At 45.1% G+C, this 22,625-nt stretch overlaps 2 protein-coding genes across 2 annotated transcripts; both read right to left on the reverse strand.

Moving 5' to 3' along the window:
* Nucleotides 1-6,585: 6,585 nt before the first annotated feature.
* LOC124658884 (E3 ubiquitin-protein ligase SINA-like 10) lies at nucleotides 6,586-9,182 on the reverse strand. The gene is made up of 2 exons (XM_047196879.1): nucleotides 8,930-9,182; nucleotides 6,586-7,620 (listed from the first exon to the last, which is right to left on the reverse strand). The coding sequence occupies exons 1-2, from the start codon at nucleotides 9,107-9,109 to the stop codon at nucleotides 6,913-6,915; spliced, it is 888 nt and encodes a 295-aa protein (XP_047052835.1). The 5' UTR covers nucleotides 9,110-9,182; the 3' UTR covers nucleotides 6,586-6,912.
* Nucleotides 9,183-11,096: 1,914 nt separating this feature from the next.
* LOC124664244 lies at nucleotides 11,097-22,331 on the reverse strand. Its single transcript, XM_047201811.1, has 3 exons — nucleotides 21,986-22,331; nucleotides 14,499-14,770; nucleotides 11,097-12,033 (listed from the first exon to the last, which is right to left on the reverse strand). Exons 1-3 carry the CDS (start codon nucleotides 22,329-22,331, stop codon nucleotides 11,326-11,328), a joined length of 1,326 nt encoding a protein of 441 aa, XP_047057767.1. The 3' UTR covers nucleotides 11,097-11,325.
* Nucleotides 22,332-22,625: the final 294 nt, after the last annotated feature.

Raw genomic sequence — 22,625 nt, forward strand, 5'->3', positions numbered from 1 at the left:
ATATTTTCATTTTAGAAAAATAAATTAAAAAAATAAGGGAAAATGACTAGTGGAAAATACCCTCTCTACTTGAGACTATCTACAAATCAATTGCCACTCCACATATGCAAAACGCCCCCGTGCAAACGACTCGACTCTTCCCCTTCTATCGCGTTGGTGCCGTGACAGAGCTAGGGTTCCCCGAATCGTCCACGCTGTTCCCTGCCTCCTACAACTCTCTCCGTCACCGATTCAGCCGGGTGTCCGCGGGTCGATCTTGTCTCCGTCGGCCGCCGGTGACAGGATCTCGAGCCGCCGGCGCCTCACCGTTTCTCGTCCGCCGCCGTCCCGGTGAGCTTCTCCGCCGATTTGGCGACGTGCTGCTCCAGCTGCTCTTCACCGTCAGCCACCTCCGTCGCCCTGCTGCACCAACCTCCTCCAGCGACAAGGTGAGGCAATCCCCTCCCGATCTCTCTTTACTTAACTGGTGTGAGTTGATGAACTTGGACATAATATTTAATAACTGCTGTGAGTTGATGAACATGAACATACATTGTTTACGAAGCACTATCGCATGTATTCTTTTGCCGGTGCAGGATCATTTGTTGTTGATGGTTTACCAACTCGCTTCCACCAAGCGCTTTTTTCCGCGTCCGCACCTTCATGTGAAAGGGGGAATAGGGGATCACCAGGCAGCCAAAACCCAAACCGTGAAAGGTTAGAAGAAAAATAATTCCAAGCCTTGCCGCCGGCGGCGGCTGCGAGTTTGACTAGGTCAGATCTGTGTGTCGTCCTGCCTGATTCGCTCACTCCCTTGATTTCTCCGGTTGGCTAAATCCTTTCATTTGCGGCTGTTTCCCCAGGTTGGTTAGGGTTTGGAGGTCGCGTGCCGCACCTCCGTGCTTTGCCTCTGTCTGATGGCAGATGACGATGCCGGCGTTCTTCCTCCCTACATCGAGGAGGGCGAGGAGGAGGCCGCGGCGTCGAAGCAGCTGCGCCGCCAGCAGAGCAAGAGGAAGAAGCCTCGGGAGAGGATGCCGTGGGAGTTCGCCACGCCAGAGGAGGAGGCCAAGGCGGAGGCGAGACTCGGCTCTGGAACGCGAGCTCATCGTGCACGACCCCAAGACTGGAGACACTTGCTTCACCCGCGTCTGGTTCCTTGACCGCACCATCTTCGACCTCGACGAAGAGAGTACGTGCCCGTTCGTTCTCCAACGCGTTATACTTTTTTTTTGCGTTATACTTAAACGAAGCATATGACTAGCACAATAATGTGGTATGTGCTTAGACCGTGCTAGTGACATTTGGCCAAATGTGGTATCTTGATTAGGATTAGATTGTTGGGTTATCAACCATTCTTCAGACAAAATGCAACAAGACATTAGAGCACCTTAAGTGAAGTTAGATTGAACACTTTAAAATGAATGTGTTAGAGAAGTAAAACGCAAGAGAGAAAAGGAAGTGACTGATTGAATTCACCTTCTATGGAACTTACTGAATGAAACCTACTTAACATTCAGTCACAAAACCTTTTCCTTGCATGGAGAGAGGCGGGGGAAGTAGTTCTTTTCAGTGATTGGGCATACAAAGATGAACTGTTCTATGAAGACTGAAGGGATGTACATCTAGTAATTCTTTTACGAGTGAAAACCTTGTGTAGATTCAGAATCAAAATGTGTATGTTCTATGTTGTACTACAACGGCTTATATTATGGAACAGAGTGATAGTAGTTCTTCCCTTCCTGCTGGGGGCTGGCGAATTTCATTAAGTGGACGTGCATATATGGTTCAATACTAAGGGTGCTAAAATATTTTGTCTCCTAGGATACACATTTGTTTGTGCACAGAACCACAGAGGCTACAATGCTTGTTAACCTGGTGAACAACTTGCACACTGATATTTCAAGTATATATGCTGAAACCTATGCATGGAGAAAATCGCAAAGTGAGCTAAATTCACAGTTTCAGTAGAAATGCTGCATGGAAGAATGCTCCTGCATTAGTTGGAAAGTTGCAACGGTATTTTGTTATCTCCAAAGTTACTAGATCCCATGATTTTTTCCAAACGATCCAAGGATCGGCTTTTTCATTACCAGGAGATAACGAAAAACAGAACGAGTATCTCTTGCCTGCCAGGCAAGTTAACACTCACACCCACCCATATATATACATAACGAAGGTTGAAACTAGCCGAAACAACCTGAACATTTTACAACCAACCAACGACACCAACTAGATCCCATGATGAATCCAAAGAGAACCTCAGGCGTCTTTATTTTTAATTCTCTGGCTTAACCGTGTCCAATAATTTGCCCATTTGAACCTACTAGTACAGTGCTTGTTTTAGGCTGGCATTCATACCATCTGGAATCATTTTCTCTTTTGCTTGATTTTCTGTACAACAATCATTGTTCTGCTTTGTAGAAGTCTAAATTTACAAAGCTCTACCAGATGTATACGTCCGCTCATCCTGATGTTCCTACAGGATCTATACTTGGATGCTGTTTTAACTTGTTATTGCTTGAGCCATTACCAATCTCAACATCTGTTAGTACCTAAATATTCGTTGCTCTTTGGGAAATAACTTCACTTTCTTTTGTCTCAGCACAATATGGTCCTATGCGTTATGTGAATTCAACTATTGGTGATGACCATAGATTGGTTGGCTCTTTAAATGTGCTTTGTCTCAAGATAATCTCCTCAGATGTTGCCTACCCTATCAATGTCTATGGGACCGCGATAGTCAGAGATAATCTTGATTATAAATGCATCAACATCTTCCGACGTGACAGAAATAATTGCCAGCAAGTTACGTCAAAGGTATTCAATACAATGGCTTAATGCCACATCTTCTGTTTCTTTAGCTGACGTGAAATCTGTATCCCTGCTACTAAAAGCATTCTAGCATTCTATCATGTAGACATTTTAAATTTATTGTCATTGTTGTTGTTTGCATGACTTATCCTGTATCCCTAGGGGCAAACTTAAATATCTAACACTACTGACAACCGAAGGTTTGTAAAGTGGCTGAAGTTTCTGGTAACTGTACATTTACAGGAAACCTCGGTGATGCTTTGTAAGTTCTCACAGTGGCCAAAAGTTTTTGAGAAAATTACTTTTAAATTTCACATATCATAAAAGAGTCTGCTAGTGATAAGTGGCCAGCTCTTCTAACATAATAATCACAGGTCTGGGCCTTCGTTTTCGATGTTTTTTTGTTTATTTGTGTCCCAACACAAGCTAGAGTGCTAGACATAACGGACCTGAAGAGCTGAGTTATACTTTTATCACTAAAATAGTGTAGTGTGATTGTTTTTTAACTTTAAGGATGGTAATTGTCTCCATGGCTTATCTGGGCCAGGTCCGTAATTCTCTGTGACCCACTTGGCCATTTACTAAGGCTAAGGATGACCCATCTAACATTGATTATGTGGTCTTGGTGACCCAATGAGTCTCGTGGGCTTGCACCAACAATCTCACAACAATGAGAAAAACTACACAGTTGCTACTAGATTAGATAGTGATCGACTAGTACCGGTGATTCATCGCTCAGTGTACCAGTTTTCACCTCAGGTGGATGTTTTGGTGACCTAAATGAACCTGTCCCCCATGGATCATCTAAATATAGTATATCGCTATAAATTACCCACTAGTTTTCACATAACAAGTAGGCAACAGTATACTGCAGCAGAGTCACACAAAAGTGATACGCATCTGAGTTTGTATTAATGACGAATAAAAGGCTAGTTCTCGGAGGACTTAACATTTTCTCTATTGCTAAAAGGGTGTAGTGATCTTCCTTGTGTTCTGAGGTGTTGACACTTTGCCTTTTGCCTTCAGTATAATCCGTGCACTCTTTTAATTCAATGCCAATTATCTTCTTTAATGGTGTTTCCCTAGTTCAGCAGGTGTTTCATCTATGATCCTCTATAATTTCCCATATTATTCCTCATGTAAACTCATTAGGGTCCTGTGAAGTTGGCTGAAACTATGTTGCATATTTACGATACATGAGATCTCTTATTTGAGCAATGATAATGTACACCAAATTTCCACCGTAGTGCTCTAATGAACATATTGCTTTTGTGAACTTCTTCGTAGAATGAAGATCTGATTCTGACTGGCCCAACTAGAGGAGTTGTTTTCCGTGGTGCAGCTTTCTTTGAGATAAATCTGATGCTAAGAGAAGATGGAGAGGGCAATGACAGACACAGCAAAGTTTTGATTGATGTGTTACTTGGCAGAATAAACTCTAAGGTTTGTAGCAGGACTGTTCCTAGCTGGCTTAGTGATGTGCAACTGGTATTTTCATATGTTAAAAATGCACTGGAGGCCACAATAGAGATCAAAGTTCTGTCAGGGCCTGAAGTTTTTCATGGCAAAATAACTGCTTGCACCACAAACGTTCCAAACAATTTTGTGATGTACGACAGTGATGTTGGTGGTGGTATGGCAGTTGATGATGGCGGAATTATCCCACTATTGCGGCATGTGGTGGCAGTTTCAGTAGATGAGATGCTGATACTCAATATCGGTGCCCATGGTGCTGATCACAGTGGTAACATGTCGAGTTGTCTGAGGATGTTCAATCCAGTGATTAAAGGTGCAGATGAGGATGAGTTTACCTGTGGTCCTTACATTATGCGAATGGAAGTTATCTGGTCAACCTTGTTTTTACCACGAGGGTAAATCAGGAGCATGCCCATATGTGAATTTTTCCATAACATTTTAAGGTACTTGCCATGTCATAGCATGAAGCCGTGGCTATGTATTTATCTTAGCTAGTTTTTTGGACTTGTAATATGTAGTGTGCAACTGGGGCCATTGATAAGCTTAAGCGCATGTGTTGTGTCTCCTGTGTTATGTGTGCCATTTGGTTCATCAGTGGGCATGTTGCATTTTATTTCTTTCTACTAGATGATATGTTCTTGCAGTGCAGCAATTGGCCAATCAGACAGGCCAGATCACAACTAATGTGAGTGAGGTCGGGGCGTGAGACCTCTCGTCTATCGCTCCTGATTTAGTGCTTGTTTGGAACTCAATAGTAAGGAAAAAAAACTGTTTCCGATTGCTACAGGAAATATATGAGCAATACTTTGAGTTGTGGGTCCAACAGAAAACTGCAGTTTTAATACTTCATCTCCACTAATTACTGGCACCATCAAGAGAGTACGAGTTGCACTACGGCTGAGGGGCGGCGGTCCGGGGGCGGGAGAGGAGAAGGGCGGCGGTTAGGTTAGGAGTCTCTTCCTAATCGCTCGTCTTCTCCCATAGAACGAGTTCAGAGGGCGCCCAAAGACGAATCATCAAACTCCTACGACCTATTGGTGAAGCTCGGCACCAGCCTTGTGTATGGCCACCTTGACCAATGCTGCTTTGGAGATGTCCAATACGTGGTCATCCACTCCATCATCATTGTGGTAGTTGCACGGGTCCCCCAAGGCTCCCAAGCAACGGCATCATGTTTATCAAGCTTCGTTCCTATGAGAATTTGCGCGCCCATGGCCCCAACATTGTCCCCTTTGGTGGACCACCCCATTCCTCTTCATGCATCGAACGAGTAGATTTTGACCAATGGCCACGCCACTCCTTCACCAGCAGAGCCGCCACCGTGACAACGAGATGTGGAAGTGCGGTGTCTTCTCCAAGTGAGCCCATAACACAGCCACCAAGCTACGTCGAAGCCGCCACCCAAGGAGCAAGAAAATTTTATCGAAATGATGATCACAATCATCTGCACATATAGACGACATGTTCTGATCCTTCTCTGTCACGGAGTCCCTACCATCCTCAAGAATATAGGCCCCATCGGTGATACAGATATTCCATCTTCGATACAACAACGGCCGACGAAGTTCCATTTGGAGCTCGAGATGCAAGTAGCTCTTTAAAAAAAACATAGTTGAAAAAATTATTAGATGTACATAAGGGTGCATGCTACGAGGGTGGAAAATCTCAAATACTTCTGGCTACACAAAAATAACAATATGTAAGTCATTTGTGTCTCTTAGCTCTTCCGTACTACAATGTAGTCAAGAATTAGGTCTATCAGATCTTTAAGGCCATGTATAGTCGGAGGTGCTTGCAAAACTAAACCTGCCCTTGTCTTTTAACACTTGTGTTTATTCTACGCTGGAGGTGCTAATTTAAGCATTTGTCTAGAAAGATAGGAACGGTTCTAGAAATCGGTATGTTTTTTAAAACACCTCTATTAAGCACCTTGCATTGACCATGATCTAATTGGAGGACATGCACTCGTCTCTCTAGAGTGGTTTATTAACACATTTTTGGTTAACAACGTGCGGGGTCAACTAGTTCGTATAAAATCAATGACGGGTTATACTATTTCGCCGTTGTCTCGTTTTCATGTGGTCCGTCCTATAACTGAATCTTGAGAAATGACTGTAGTGGTACTAAAAACACAGCGACCGGTACCAGCATCATATATCGAGCACCGCGTCTGCACCATGGCTACCGTCGGTTGTGTAATGCTGAGAAGCAAAGAATAACTGCGTCCAACATATTACCATCACCAACTGAAGAATTAAGTGTTTACATCTACAACAAGTTAAAAACTCTAGGATCATATACTAGTACAATGATATTCATCTTACTAACTGTTCATACATGACAAATAGTAGAGTTCTAAGTTGAAAGAGCTTCAATTGGTACTCCGGTTATTAAGCCAAGCATGACACTCATGAATTTGGGTAGATAACTTCTACCATGACACTCATGAGTTTCGAGTTTGGACAGATAACTTCTACCATTACAGACAACAAGCTAGATAACTAAACATTTTTTTCCAAACTCAACCTACTTACTTCAGTCCGTGGTGATTAAAGAGCATACAACTACTTGCTGAGATTAGTTGCAAGGAACCCATATGTGTGACCCAGATTTCCCTGTCCACCATTACTTGCTGAGAGATCTCTATGGCGCCAGTCTGTCAACACGGATGTGTAAGGTGAGTTCACCTGATGAGCTATCAGCGAGTTCAGGGGGAACCAGCAGGAAGAACTTGCCCAACTGAACTCCACCCACCAGCGAGCTGCTTGACACAAGAGGATACTTCTGGAACACAAGCCTCCCTTCGGCTTTTCCACCAGCAACAACCTGAGCGGCCGATATGTTGCATGAATAGCTCGGTTCAGATTCATGAGGCCGGACGCAGACCATGGTGATAGCGCTGCCGATTTCCGTCAGAGTATTGGTCAGGAGGAACATGGTTTGGTCTTCCCCGACGAGGAGTGTGAACCGGAGGTCACGAGCAACGGATATCTTCAGTGGTTTGTTGTAGCTGAAGTTGGTCAGCGACCAGCCGTGCGCTGTGACGAAGTGGTCCAGAAGACAACATGTTCCCCCTCTGAAATCACAGTCATTCTCTGGGCAGTAGCATGGAGCATGTGTACATTCAGTTTCATGCTTCTCTTTCTCATGGTAGATGATGGACTCATTGCAGCCATATGTCTGGTTTGAGCATGGCACTTTGATGGCGTCGATGACTTGCTCGAGTTCGATGCAACGGCAGTAGCTAGTATTTTTGCGACACACATCACAAAAAATGCCCAATCCTAAAACAGACCCAACCTCGCGGAGCTTTTCCATGCACACAGAACACAAAACATGTCCAGCCTCGCACTGAAGAATACAAGAATATTAGTATAACGTTTGGCAGCAACAAAGAACCAATAAAAAACTGGAGAAATACACAAGAGTGAATAGTTTGTGACGCAAGCAGAAACAGAAGGGTATCGATCATCTACTGCATCGTAAGAGATCAGCCAACCTAGACTTTCACCTGTACACACTAGATTGAAAATAGAATGTTACTCTGCCGAATACTGGAAACTATTTTCATATTTTGAGGCACCAACAGTTAAGATTCTACATAATAAGACAGCAGCTAAACTGGCACTTAAACGCTACACACTAGCAGCCTGTTTTCAGTCTAGTAGTTAGTGAAATTTTAGGTTGGTCAGGTTTTTTTAAAGTTAGGTCATTTAATCTCTTATAATGCCCTAGATGATTGACATCCTTCTATTATGAACTAATGAAAGGACCGAGGAGAGACATTACACACTGTCGCCAGTAGTACTGAAATGTTAGTCTTGCACATATGATAGCATTCAGGAGGTGAAGTTGCCTGCATTTTCTCTGAAACTTAATTATGCTTGCTCAACTCCTGATGTTCTTGCTACGTTACAAAACCAGTACCTTGTAGGTTCTTACTTCTTGGTGTCCCAAAGCTGAATGCAGATAGCACTCAGTTTTCAATCTAACAGTTGAGTAATGCAAAATTACTTTTGGTTTGGAGACACAAACAGGTAAGATCCTAATTGCATTTGACTACTACCCACTAGATTGGAAACTGAGTCCTAATTGCATTCAGCTTTGAGACAGCAACAGGTAAGATCCTACAAGGTGCCAATTTAGTAATCCTAGAAAGAACAACAGCAGCCAAGCAAGTATAATCAAATTTCAGAGAAAATGGCAGGCAACTTTACCTCCTGACTGTTGTCTATATGCAATGTGTGCTACCCAGCAGATTCAAGTACTAACCGCTACATTCAGTTTTCACTCACCAACAGTAAACATTCTACAATGGGGCATTTGGTCATCCTAGCAACAAGAGCAGCAGCCAAACAGGTAAGTTTCAGAGAACTGTTAAATTGTTGACCCACTGACATATCGTATAAATTTCGAAGATAACGGCAGGAATTTTTCACCTTGCCGAAGTGCATTATATGCTAGAGCGCTACAGCCAGTATCTGGGAGAAAGGTTGCTCATTTTACTCCTAACATCAATCAGAAAAAAATTCTAGGGAGTACATCGATCTAGTCTCGGTAAGAAGAAAGAACAGAGGCACCGAGTGCGGTACGGACAGTAAAACAATTAATCGCAGTGACAGGAACCGAATGCGGCTGGTGACTGGCGACCGATGATTACCTTGAAGACGGGTGGCTTGAGGGGCTCGAGGCAGATCCTGCAGCAGAGGACCTCGGACTGTATCTTGACGAATATCTCGCCATCCGACCTGCCCCCTTCCGCCGCCGCCCCGTCCGGCTCCGGCCCCGCTCCATGGTCCTTCTCCGTCTTGATCCTCTTGCTCGCTACTTCTTCCGCCATGGGAGAGCTGTTCTTGGTGCCGGTGGGACGCGTACTGACGGACGCCTCGGAGCAGACGAGTAAGGGAAGGTGTCCAAGGTGACAGTGCCCGAGTAAATGCACATGTGCCTGCCTGTCTAAATGTCAGCTGTGACTGTGAGAAAGAAAGACGAACGAGGCTCGTGAAGAAATGCATTTCGTGTGCAGGAACTCCTGGTATCATTTTGTTCAGAAGTCGCTCATGCATGTACAGTACAAAATAAAACATTTATGATCTGCAGCATATTGAAAGAAATAACCTACTAGCAATGTTTGAAAGATATTGGCAACCTTCCACATTGATCATTTTGGATTTTTTGGCCACCTACCTACCTGGTTGGCTTGGCTAGTTGAGATAAATCTACTCCCTCCGTTCTCAAATTAGTAAACGTTTAGCTTGAAACTTTGTCTACGTATTTCTATCTTTCCAGTGCATTTTAAAATACTAAAAATTATTTCTCTCTCATCGCATGGAAATCAAACTCAAATATTCATAACATGTTCTCCTTGTTTTCTACATGTACTTTCTCAAAATAGACTTCGCTTTATAAATAAAGCAACGACTATACAAGAGTTCACACACAAGAAAAGTGTTGGGGCAGCAGCAAAAACATGCCCAACAAAAAAGAGAAAGAGATAGAATTCGAAGATTGCATAGACGACGGCGACTAGCGACTAAGCGAGACACTAGCCCTCCACCGTGCCGCCTCTGAACTTGCCGATGCAGGGGAGGTGCTGTCCGGCCACGTCGCCGCTGTCCGTGCATGGAGGAGAGGGAGAAGGAGAGGGAGCCGTCGATGTCTGCCGCCGCCCTGTGTAGGTACTGCCGGCCGGCCGAGGAGAAGGAGAGAGGCAATGTTTTTTTATTGTTTCTATTTTTTCTATTTTCTATTAAAAAATATGAGGAATCAAATAGGTTTATTTAGAAATATCAAATATAAAAATATAAAATAGGTTTATTTAGAAACATCAAAGATTCATATCAAAGATTATTTAGAAAATAGAAAGTTGGATACTTAAAAAATATTATTTTGTACTTTATCATTTCTGTACTTTATTCTTATTTGTACTTAGAGAAATAGAGAAATAGAAATAGAGAAAGAAATATGATTTGTGCCACCATTTCCACCATAGAGAAATAGAAATAGAGAAATAGACCCCTCTCTTATATGTCGGGCTCGATGTCGATTCACCTTTACTTCAGTTCATGCACCTAGGGTTTCCTTTTAATTGGCGAAAATGTCTCCTTTTAATTGCGAAAATGTCTCCTTTTAATTGGTGACTATCAAATAGATCAGAAAATGTTACGAGATTTAGATTAATTGAATTAAGTATAAGTTCAAGACATATTAGAGCTCTAACCATGTTTCGGCTTGTGATCAATCCATAGATACCAATCGAAAATAAATAGACACTCAAAAAAAGTACAAAGGATGCACATCTAACCACATGTTGTCGATTAAAGAGATAATTAAGGGCGCTTAAGGAGTTGAAGTCGCGAGCACACACAAGCATGAGCGTTAGATGATGTCATTTTGTATGCGTTTGCAAGCGTCAGGCTCCTCTTCATCGTCGCCGTGAAGAAAGAAGCTGGGATCAACTTGCAAACTGCCAAAGGAATTTATTCCTAGCCCCACTAAGTTAACACCTGCACTGTACATGCACTAAATGGCAAAGGTTAGCAATAATCTTTATACTATTTAAAAGAAATATGGTGTTCTGCTCCTCATATCTTTAAAGATACTTTTCTAAGGAAGAAGGGCAACAATCCCAAATTCTTGAAGAGCCTGAGGACTTCCATGGTACCAAAATATTAGGTTACAGAAATGTGCAATGCGGAGAAGGCAAAGGAAACGTGTATCCAACATGGCCAAGTGAAGATTATAGTGGTAAATCATATCTACAACAACTCCTGGATCAAATACTAGTTCCAATAATATTCATTTTAAACTGATCATACCCGACAAACAGTATAATATTCAGTTGCAAGATATAGATCATCAATTGATACATTAAACAACCGGTACATCTGAAGCTATTCTTCATTACCAAGAGCAGCCAGTCATTCATGACACTCATGAGTTTGGGGCTTGCAACAAAGCTACATAACTAAACAATTTTCTTCTGCAGTCATTCCTGGTGATGTTAGTTGCAAAGATGCCAACCCAGAATTCGCTGTGAACTTCTAGCTGAGATCCCTAAGCCGCGAATCTGTCAACACGGATGTGTACGGTCAATTCGCCAGATGGGTTATCGGCGAGTTCTGGGGGAACCAGCAGGAAGAACTTGCCCAACTGAACTCCACCTGACAGCGAGCTGCTCAACACAAGTGGGTCCTTCTGGAACACAAGCCTCCCCTCAGCTTTTCCACCAACAACACTGTTAGCAGCAGAGATGTTGCATGAATAGTTTGGTCCAGATTCACAAGGCCTGACACAGACCATGGAGAGAGCATTGCCAATTCCCGCCAGAGTGTTGGTCAGGAGGAAAATGGACTGGTCTTCCCCGACAAGGAGCGTGAAACGGTGGTCATGAGGAATGGATACCTTCAGTGGCTTGTTGTAGCTGAAGTTGGTTGGCGACCATCCGTGCGCGGTGATGAAATGCTCCAGAAGGCAACATACTGCCCCTCTGAAAGTGCAGTCAGTCTCTGGGCAGTGGCATGGAGCATGTGTGCATTGGCTTTCATGCTTCTCTTTCTCATGGTATCTGACGGACTCATTGCAGCCATATGTTTGGTTTGAGCATGGAACTTTGATGGCGTTGATGAATTGCTCTAGTTCGACACAACGACGGTAGCTCGTGTTTTTGCAACACAGATCACAAAAGATGTCTAACTTCAAAGCGTGCCTGACCACACGGAGCTTTTCCAGGCACGGAGAACACAAAACATGCCCAGCCTCACACTGAAGAAATATAAGAAAATTAGCATAACCTTCAGCAGCAATACATTATGGATAATAAAGTGGAGAAATTAAAGATTTGGAGAAACGCAAAACAGTGTGCAATGCCTCTCCTCGGTCATTTCATCAGTTCACAGCAACAGTATACAGGGTACAATGCGAGCAGAAACAAAAGGATATCGATCATATAGTGCATTGTAAGAGATCAGCCGACCTAGAATTTACTCCGCGCTAGATTGAAAACAGGCTGCTGGTCAGGCAAATTGTACAGTTTGGAAACAAACAGTTAAGACCCGGGGTGCATAGTAAGACAGCAGCTAAACTAGCATTTGACTACTACCCACTAGATTGGAAACTGAGTCCTAATTGTATTCAGCTTTGACCTTTGAGACACAAACCAGATCCTACAAGGTGCCAATTTAGTAATTCTAGCAAGAAGACCAGCAGCCAAGCTATTGATCAGACAACCCAAACTGCTGGTGCTGGATATTTAATCAAGGATAATATGGGGGATTTTTCAATTCAGGTTAGGCTTTCTCAATGAATCGCTGGGATGTACGGAAGGTATAAAAAGTGCAGTTAGGCTTGGACTTCGTAATGTCATACTCCAAACAGACTGCATGTTGGACATCTGGAATAATAGAACGATCGTATTCATATTTTGAAAGAACTGAAGATGTTATGCAACTTGTTCCAGAGATTCAAGCTTCTACATATTAATATTGATGCCAATCGTGGTGTTCATTTCAAAACAAGCTCTTAGCATAGACTCTAGTGTTTACGTTAATGTAACTCCTAGCTTTTCTGATTGAAACTGTTCAATAAGAATGGAATTTGTTTCGGTCGTATTAAAAAGTAAATTACTTCAAAAATAAAAACACCATGATTGATGTCTATATGAAATATCTGCTAAACTAGCATTTCATTACAAACTGAGTTCTAACAATACAGATCCTACAAGGGTGACTTGGTCATCGTAGCAAGAACATCACAAGTAAATGGAACATTTTTTTTCTTTCCTTGGAAAGCAAAAAAATAGGAGCAACTGAAATTTATGACATCTAAAGGTTGATCCACTGGAATTCCTAAATTTCAGTGAGAACGGCAGGAAGGTTTCACCTTCACCCTCACAAACTATGTTTGCTGATGCTACTACCCAGGGAGAAAAGGTTCTTGTTTTTACTACCAGCAAGTGTTTACATTGATTTGCTCTTGGGAAGAGGAAAGAACAAAGGCATCCACCCATGCACACAGAGTAAGGAGTAAGTGCCCGAACACGAATCAAGTGCCACGGGCACCGATAGACTAATCGGTGGTAAACTAGCATCTACGTACATAGTAAGATAGATAAGCTATAATTCCACTAACGCCCACTGGACAGAATTTAAGCTACTCCTCTCTGTTGTGTCCGTGAAAACTATTTTCAGTCTTTAGACACAATCAATTAAGACCCTACATGGTAAAAGATCAGCTAAATTAGCATTTTACTACTACCCGCTAGATTGGAAACTGAATCCAAACTGCCACATTCAGTTTTCGCAACAACAGAGATTGGCCATTTGGTCATCCTAGCAGGAACAGTTGCAGCCGATTAAGTAAATCGAACAATCTTTTTCTTTGAAAAGGAAAATGGAACAACTGCATTTTCGGCTGCCAAAATGTTATTCCACAGACATACACATTTTAATAGTATGTGTCACGGCCTTACAGCTACTACCAGGGAGAAAAGGTTATTGTTAATACTGCCTACACAATCAGACAAAACATCTAATTTATATTCAGTTTGGAGATACCAACAGTTAAGAACCTACATAGTAAGACAGCAGCTAAACTAGCATTTGCTTACTAGATTGGAACTGACTCCTAACTTCATTCAGCTTTGAGACATTAACAAGATCTTACATGGTGCCAATATACTAAACCTAGGAAGAACTCCAGGAGCCGAGCAATTATATTTAAGTCTGAGAGGAAATGGACAACTTTAACTGCTGTCTACGTGCAATATGTGCTAAACTAGCATTTCACTTCACCCACTAGATTGGAAAAGGAGCCCTAACTGCTGCAACACCAACCAACAATATACAGATCTTACAAGGGGACATTTGGTCATCTAGCAAGAACAGCAGTAGCCAAACAAGTAAATGGAAGGGAAAAAATCGTTCTTTGAAAAGAAAAACTGGAAAAACTGCACTTTATGCCACCAAAATGTCAATTCACCGACATATCACATGAATTTCAGAGAAAACGGCAGTACACATTCAGTTTGCTGGCTCACGTACATTATGTGCTACACAGCCTACAGCTACTATCAGGAAGAAAAGTTCTCGCTTTTACTCCCAACAACAATCAGAAAAAAAAAAATTTAATCGATCTAATCTTTAGGAAGAAGGACAGACAGAGGCATTCAAGAATCAATAGCAGAGAAACAGGAACCTAATGCGGGCAGGCGGCCATCGACCGACGATTACCTTGAAGATGGGTGGCTTGAGGAGCTCGAGGCAGATCCTGCAGAGGAGGGCCGCCGAGTTTATCTTGATTGATATCTCGCCATCCGGCCTCCCCTCTTCCGCCGCCGCCCCGTCTGGCCTCGCTCCAACCTCCGTCCCCGTCTTGATCCTCCTGCACGCTGCTACTTCCGCCATGGTGAGCTGCTCTTGCTGCGGCGCTGGACTGATGTCGGATGCCTCGAAGCAAGACGAGGAGAGGGAGGGTGTGGAGAGATATGCAACCTGAGATCTTGCTGAGGGTGGTGCGCGTAAATGACCAGCAATTCACCGCGTGCCTGGCTGTCAATATGTCACTGGTGCTAGTGAATAATGCATCTCGTGTATTTCGTTTAGTGTGAACAAAATTCGTCAGCTGATAATTTCAGTTGATCGGTTGAATCCTAACTTTAAGTCACACTTCCACGTACTTCAGCTTTTGCAACCGAAAATGACACTGGTGTCAGCTCTATATCCACTCTATTACACCGGTGTCATACTCTATAGGCGATTTACACAAAAATAACCCAAAAGTGGAAGAAAAGCACAGACTAACCCTCCGGCGAAACTATTTCACCAATCTAACCCTTTTGTGTGGCGCCCCTCCCACGGGCGCCACACACGCCCATGTGGCTCCCCTCCTGCCGGCGCCACACACCCGTCCGACGTGGCCCCCTTGACGGCCGAGCTGGTGCGGCCGTCCGACGTGGCAGCATGTGTGGCGCCCCTCCCAACGGCGCCACACATGCACTTGTAATCCCCCAAAACATACTGTGAGACAATTCCTCTGGGACTTAGCCGGTTTGCGAGGCTCGATGTGTGGCGCCGATGACACGGGCGCCACACTAGCCTGTGTGGCGCCGATGCCACGGGCGCCACACATAGAGCATCGCGAAAACGGCTAAGGACTTATCGTCCGGAGCCCCTGGATGTTTTGGACCCAATAGTTCATATAAGTTGGCATGTGTGGCGCCGATGCCACGGGCGCCACACTAGCACTTGTGGCGCCAGTGGGAAGGGCGCCACACATGGACTTGTGTTGAAAACATGAAAAATCCTACCAAACTCCAACAGTTACGAGTACAACATTGGACACAACAAGTAGAAATTTCATGACATACACATATAACACTTCATAGGTCACATTGTAGCACGTAGATTCAAACAACAAGTAGCATTACAGACCATGGTTCGAAATGACATAGGGTTCACAAATCGATACTTATGAATATAGAGTTCACAACAACACGTAGCACATCCTAGTAGCGTCCTCGACGTGCCGTCCTCGTGGGCTGCTTCCGGACGGCCATCCTCTTCGTCCGCTGCCTTGGCTGCTCCTCGCTCGCTCGCTCCTCGCTGCTGCTTGCTCGCTCTGCTTCGCTGCTCCTCGCTCCTCCTCCTCCTCCTCCTCCTCCTCTGAAGAGAACGGCTCGTCGTTCCTCATCCTCGACATAGCTGATCTCCGCGGCGGCCCGTCATCCTCCTAAGTGACAACCTTCTTTCCTCGGTTGACATAATCTTCCGGAGTGTACCGGTTTGGAGCCTTGCCCCTTGGCTTCAACTCGGTAAGCCGACCGTTGCTTGGAGGTACGCTTCGGAAGTACGCCTTGACTCGGAATTAGGTCGTCCTCGGGAGGAATCTGCACAAACATGAACACATGAGATTACAAAAGTTGAAATTAGTAAGAACATGTTTCACAAAGCAACAAAATAGTCCATACATGTTCTTCAGAAGAGGAGGATGTAGGGATTTCGCCTTCGCGGCAACCTAGCAAGTTCGCTAACCGCCGCATCTTTCGTGCAGTGTTCTGCGTCATGGAACTCACGGTTACAAAGCCACCACAACATAATAGTGTACATTCAAAGTTGGTGATCATACCTTAATGAAATTCCGCAACGGTCCGACAGGCTTTTCATCTCTGTGGCTCTGGTCCCACATAGTCTCGCACTCCTCAGCGGTTTTCTGGATCTCCTCCCGCTCGTGACAAACATAGCATACACAATTTAAGCGAGCACATGGCAATCTAGATGATGTACTAGTTAGTGAGAGAATCCATTACCACGAAGTTCAGCTCGGAAGCAATAGAAGTCGATCTCCCTCTGCGAGCAAAAGTGTCGTGCCGGCTTTGCCCAACCTCATCGAACTCGGATGGGGTCGTCCAAGATGTCCTCGACGATACGCGTGCTTAACTAACTCGATACGCGTGTTCCGATGGAACCACTCGAGGTAGTTGTTGAAAGCGGTGAAGTCGTGAGGCACAATCTGCTCGTGGTCAGCATTCCGTGCCGCTTCCAAGCGGTGTTGGAACGCCGTGATGTGGCCGCTATGATGGATCGGCCAATTTGTGATCTTCCTCTGCCGCTGCCTATCAAGCCTGCAAGAATCAACAAGTTAGTTTGTACCTCTTCTATCAAGAATCTTCCATCGCATGATTCCAGAAGTTTACCTGTGAAGCGCCTTGTCCGTGTCTTGCCACATTGGTGGGCACTCCTGATACAGCCCAAACTGTCTCATCACTCTTTGCGGCTGGTGGTGTTCAACAAGCCACATGCATATGAGTGGGCAGCGCATACGCCGAACCGCGCCTCCTCCGTGCACTTGGGGTTTAGGTCGGTCATCGCCGCGCCAATACGGTAGTAGCTACCATATGGCTCCCATTCCACCTGCAGACATACAATTATTTAGTAGATGCCAATAGAATCAATCAAAACTAGGATTGCAACTCCGCAGTGATCGGTTACCTGCTCAGCGGTAAGAGTGTCCAACTCCGCGATTGTACTGCTCTGTACATGACCATTGGATCGCTCGTCATCTCCGAGACATTGTCCCAAAGGTATGCCCAAGTGGGCTCCCGATCGAGAAAGTGAGGGAAATGAGGCCATGGCGTCTCGTTGAGTACCCCGGGACGCCCAAGCGATAGGCGGTCCCGGCTCCATACGGAAAGTAGGAGCATGCATCCACCAATACCGCCGCTCCCAGTCTTGCTCCCGAGTCCTGCGACAAGCTTCGTCCAGCTGCGTACATAAGATATTTGGTTACTACTTTGTGTAGCGCACTACTATAGGAAAATAGTACATAGAACAAATCATCACCTGCCGGTAGAGGTAGGCAAGTGCCGCTGTTCCCCAACTCCACCGATCGTCCAACACCGTAAGCGCCTTCAGCCAACACCAATGGGCCAGCTTACCCCCACCGTCGGGAAAGAGAGTCTCGGAAATCATGTACCATAAGTACACGCGGGCGTACGTCCTCCGAGTGTCCTCGTCGGCCTCTATGGGGCATTCTGCAAAGTTAGTTCTGATCCAAGAGAAAGACGCGCCGGTGGGAACTCTCTCCTTTGGATTTTCTGGCGGCGGAGGAGCCCTGCCAATAAGTCCCTGCATCTGCTGGCGCCACCCATCAGAAGCTGTGTTCATACACAGTGGCTCGCCCTGAATAGGTAGTGCAAGGATCATGGAAACATCCTGCGCGAGTAGGGGCCATCTCGCCGGCCCTCAAGTGGAAGGTGTGAGTCTCCGGCCTCCACCGGTCGACAAGGGCGGTGAGTGCCGAGGGGTTCATGTGTGGCCCCCACGGCTTACAAGGGATATGAACGGCATAAGACCGGTAGGCCGGATGAACTCCGTGTACCTCTCGTCATAAGGTATATCCGGTGTGCCATGGTAACGAATCTTCAAAGGGTGAAGATCCGTTCCCCTCTCCGTCATATGAACAACACGGTGCTCCCCGTCGTACTCTTCATCCGGAAGCCACACCATCCTACATGTTTACACAACCATATTATGAGTCATTCCACTAACAAAAATGAGCAACACATACATGAGAGTTCATATCCAAATACATGAGAGTTCCATACATACACACATACATTCATATCTAGGGTTCCAACAAATATTTGGTTCAAATATGAGTTATTCCATCACAAATAGTAGACATTTCAAGACATACATACATAGAATTTGAACACATACATAGCCATTTTATATCTACATAGCCAAATCTAGGGTTCATATCCAAATCCACCAACATATCCAAATCTAGGGTTCATATCCAAATCCACTAACATATGTAGGGTTCCTACACATACACATTCAACACTTACATAGCCATTTTATATCTACATAGCCAAATCTAGGGTTCATAGCCATTTCAACACATACATAGCCATTTCAACACATACATGTAAAATTTCATATCTAGGGTTCCACCAAATCTAGGGTTCATATCCAAATCCACCAACATATCCAAATCTTGCTAGGTTCAGAGCCAAATGCACTAACATATCAATGGTTCATATGTAAATCCACCAACATGAATTTCCATGTCTAGGGTTCATACCCAAATCTACCAAATCCACCAACAATAGTGGACGAATCAGAGGGAATCGAAGGGGAATACCTTGAGGAATGGAGGAGGAAGGACTTGGCCGGCCGGATCTGACGATTGCTTGGTCGATTTGGTGCGGGGGGCGAAGGGGACTCGGGCGGCGGCGGCGGTTTCCTGGGAGGAACAGAGAGAAGAGAAGAAACAGAGAGAAACTGGCTGGGTCGGGCTGGGCGCGGGCGCGGGCGCCACACTTAAGTGGATGTGTGGCGCCCGTGGCATCGGCGCCACACATGCTAGTGTGGCGCCCGTGGCATCGGCGCCACACATCGAGCCTCGCAAAACGGCTAAGTCCCAGACGTTCCGGAGCCCCTGGATGTTTTCGACCGAAAACATGATATAAGTTGGCATGTGTGGCGCCGTTGGGAGGGGCGCCACACATGCTGCCACGTCGGATGGGCGCACCAGCTCAGCGGCAAGGGGGCCACGTCGGATGGGTGTGTGGCGCCGGCAGGAGGGGAGCCACATGGGCGTGTGTGGCGCCCGTGGGAGGGGCGCCACACAAAAGGGTTAGATTGGTGAAATAGTTTCGCCGGAGGGTTAGTCTGTGCTTTTCTTCCACTTTTGGGTTATTTTTGTGTAAATCGCCTACTCTATAAATAAACCTTAATTAGCACTAACTAGTAAAAGGATTTACGTACTACTTTTCATTGAGGTCAGCTGACCCAATGCATATAAGGTAGCTCCATCCCTGCTAGCCGTCATTCTACACAACAAAACGTCGGTCCTATTTAATAATTTAATTCTTTACAATGTTTAGAGTTGATAGTTTTATCTCAATTTAACTATAGTGTTTGGTATAGATAAAGAAAGACTTAAAAATAGAGAATTCAATTGCAATAGTGAACTACTTGCAAAAAATCCAATAGTAAAAAACTATGCTAGACCAAATGGATTGTTCACCAAGGTTCTTGGAAAATTTCTACTCAATGGAGCATTCTAGAAAAAATAAGAACTTATCGAGACGCCCTCGAGCTTGACGGGTATCGGCATATAGGTAATCCCAGTTTCTGGCATATCGATCTTACCGGCTCTTGTGCGCGCGGCGGAAAATGTCACTGTATCATTATTTTCGAACATGTTACTTCAATTTATGATTTTATCATCATTTTTAATGAGTCAAAATGAATTGAAAACTCAATTTTTAACTTCTCCAAAATTTTCCTATTTCAATTTGTATCAGTTTTAAGTCTATTTATATTTTTTACTGTTTGGACTACCACGTGTGCAAAACCAGTGCCACTTCATTTATTAAACCGATCCATCCGATTTCGAATACCCAAAATCAGTACTTGGCTGAAACACTTTTCCGTTGAGAACCAACCTGAGGTTGGGTGGTTAGGAGGGTGGTTGTACCCCAGCCCACCAGAGTTCAAACCCCAGGTTTGACATCTGTGTGTCTCATAAAGGCGGAATATTCTTTCAGTGGGAGGCGACGTTCCCGTCGACAGCGAGGCGCCTGCGGTGACTTCGTCAATTTCAAGATCCAATCCACCGGCTCAGTTTTCCGGAGGTGCTCATAGGGGTAGGGTGTGTGTGTGTGCGTTCATAGGGGTGAGTGTATGCGCGTGTATGTGAGCGCCTGTGTTTGTACTGTGTTTCTCAAAAAAAAGAAACACTTTTCCGTTCTCTTTAATTATTTCTCTTGTTACTTAGGACCCTGAAACATCAAACATTTTTTTTTTGGGATTAAAACAACAGTTATATATCCTGACCTGCAACTCCTAGCCGGCTCGTGACTCAAACGAGTTTCCTTAGTTGTGAAAAGTCCACAGATCTATTCATGATCTTCACCACTACAAGAAAATCCAAGAGTAATACAAATTATAAATAGGTCTTCACCACTACAAGAAAAATAAGCCAAAAATAGAACCTTCAAGAGATTACTGAAAAATATAGATAAACTGTGATTGTTCATGAATGCTCATAAATATCAAGATTGTTGGTGAATCCAAAGTGTAGGGAGTACTCATAACACACCGGGAGAAGTTTGTGTGTAGGACACCGTCTTTGCAGCTGTGTTGTGGACGAGTGGGGGAGGGGAAGACTTCGACCTTGGTGGTCTTAATTTCCAGGGTGAAAACCTTAAATATGACCTTCGGTGGTTGTACATAGCAACGGAGGTTACCTAGTCATTTCCTTTTTGAAGACATTGTATGGTGTTTGGACATTCTTCAAGGTGAAAATCCAAGATGTGATCATTTTGGTTTGACCAAACGACGATGGTGTTGCACTGTCACCTTCCTCGAGGCCTCGTTTTAAAAACCTTGGTCGGAGTCTAGGTGTTGTCATCACTGGCGGTGCTCTTGCTACTTCGAGTATCTGGATGTTTCAGTGGAGTCTTTTTTTTTTTTTTGATTATTCAGTTATGTGTCTAGATGTTGTTGCTAAATGTATTTAGTATCATGTTGATATAAATACACTGGACACGTCTAGATCTCAGGCTCTTAGACTTATCTAAATCTCAGTCACGTGGTGTCATCATGTCTCAGTTACAACCTAGTAGTAAATCATATGCAACTCATAGGCTAGCACGAATCTTAGAGCAAGTCGGTCGATATTTGTTCTCGGTTACAACCCACTTACAGTTAGAAGAATCTCAATTACAACCCATCACAAGGTAAATCCAATTGCTAAAAGATTAACTGAGAGATAAATAAAATCATGCGCCTCAATTTTAGCAAATCCGTAGTATATTAGAGCATCTCCACCGGTAGCCCCCAAATAGGCGCCGGCAGGGGCGCCGGCAGCTCCGTTTAGGGGGCGCCGGCACAACATCCTCTATTTGGGGATGTTGCTTCCACACCGGCGCCCCTATACGCTAGCCTCGATAGATTTTGAAATTTAAAATGATATTTAAAAAATGAAATTTATCGGAAATTCATACGAAGTTCATACAAAGGTAGCTCGAATTTAAACATAACTAAAACTTAAACTTAATCATATCTATTGGCCGTTGGTTGGGCCGCTCGACGGCCCTGCCTCGTCGTCGTTCTTCGCTATTGCCGCCTGCGTCCGTGCCCGCTGCTCCTCCCTTGCTTCGCGCATCTGGCGGTGGAGCATGGCGGCCGGCATCGCAGGGGCTTGCCGGCGGCGCTGTCCCTGCGCTTGCAGCATTTCCCGAGACGCTTCGATCTCGGCGCGCCTCGCCACCTGGCGGGCGAAGGCCTCGTAGTGGCGATGAGCGCTGAGTTATGCTTCTGTCCCTCCGCCTCCATGAGGCGGCGTCCCGCCTCCTCCGTGGCCGCTCGCTGGTGCGAGATCTCGAGGCCGTGCTGGAGGTTCGCGTCGTTGATGAACTCATCCCTCTCCTCCTTCAACCGCTCGTATCGTTGCGCCTTCAGCGATGCGAGGATCGCCGCCTGCTCCTGGTGGGCGGGGGCCTGTGGCGGCTCCCCCGACTGCGCTGCCTCCTCCGCCTCCTCTTCTTCCATGACTGCGACGTGGACCTCGTCCCACGCCGCGGACCGTGGGTCTACGTCCTCGTTGGTGCTGTGTTCGGCGTCGGCCTGCGGCTCCGGCTCGGGCTGCGGCTGCTGTCGAGGGTACTCCTCGCCAATGCCCTCCGATAGGGGCTTAGGGTTGATGGAATCCTGCAAGCTGATACGAGACATCGGTTCACAGACAAGCGGGGAGAGCGATTTACCCAGGTTCGGGGCCCTCGATGAGGTAAAACCCTTACGTCTCGCCTGTCCGTTCTTGATTATGATGACAATGGGTTACAATGG

This window comes from Lolium rigidum, chromosome 6, assembly GCF_022539505.1.
Source record: "Lolium rigidum isolate FL_2022 chromosome 6, APGP_CSIRO_Lrig_0.1, whole genome shotgun sequence".
NCBI classification, from domain to species: domain Eukaryota; kingdom Viridiplantae; phylum Streptophyta; class Magnoliopsida; order Poales; family Poaceae; genus Lolium; species Lolium rigidum.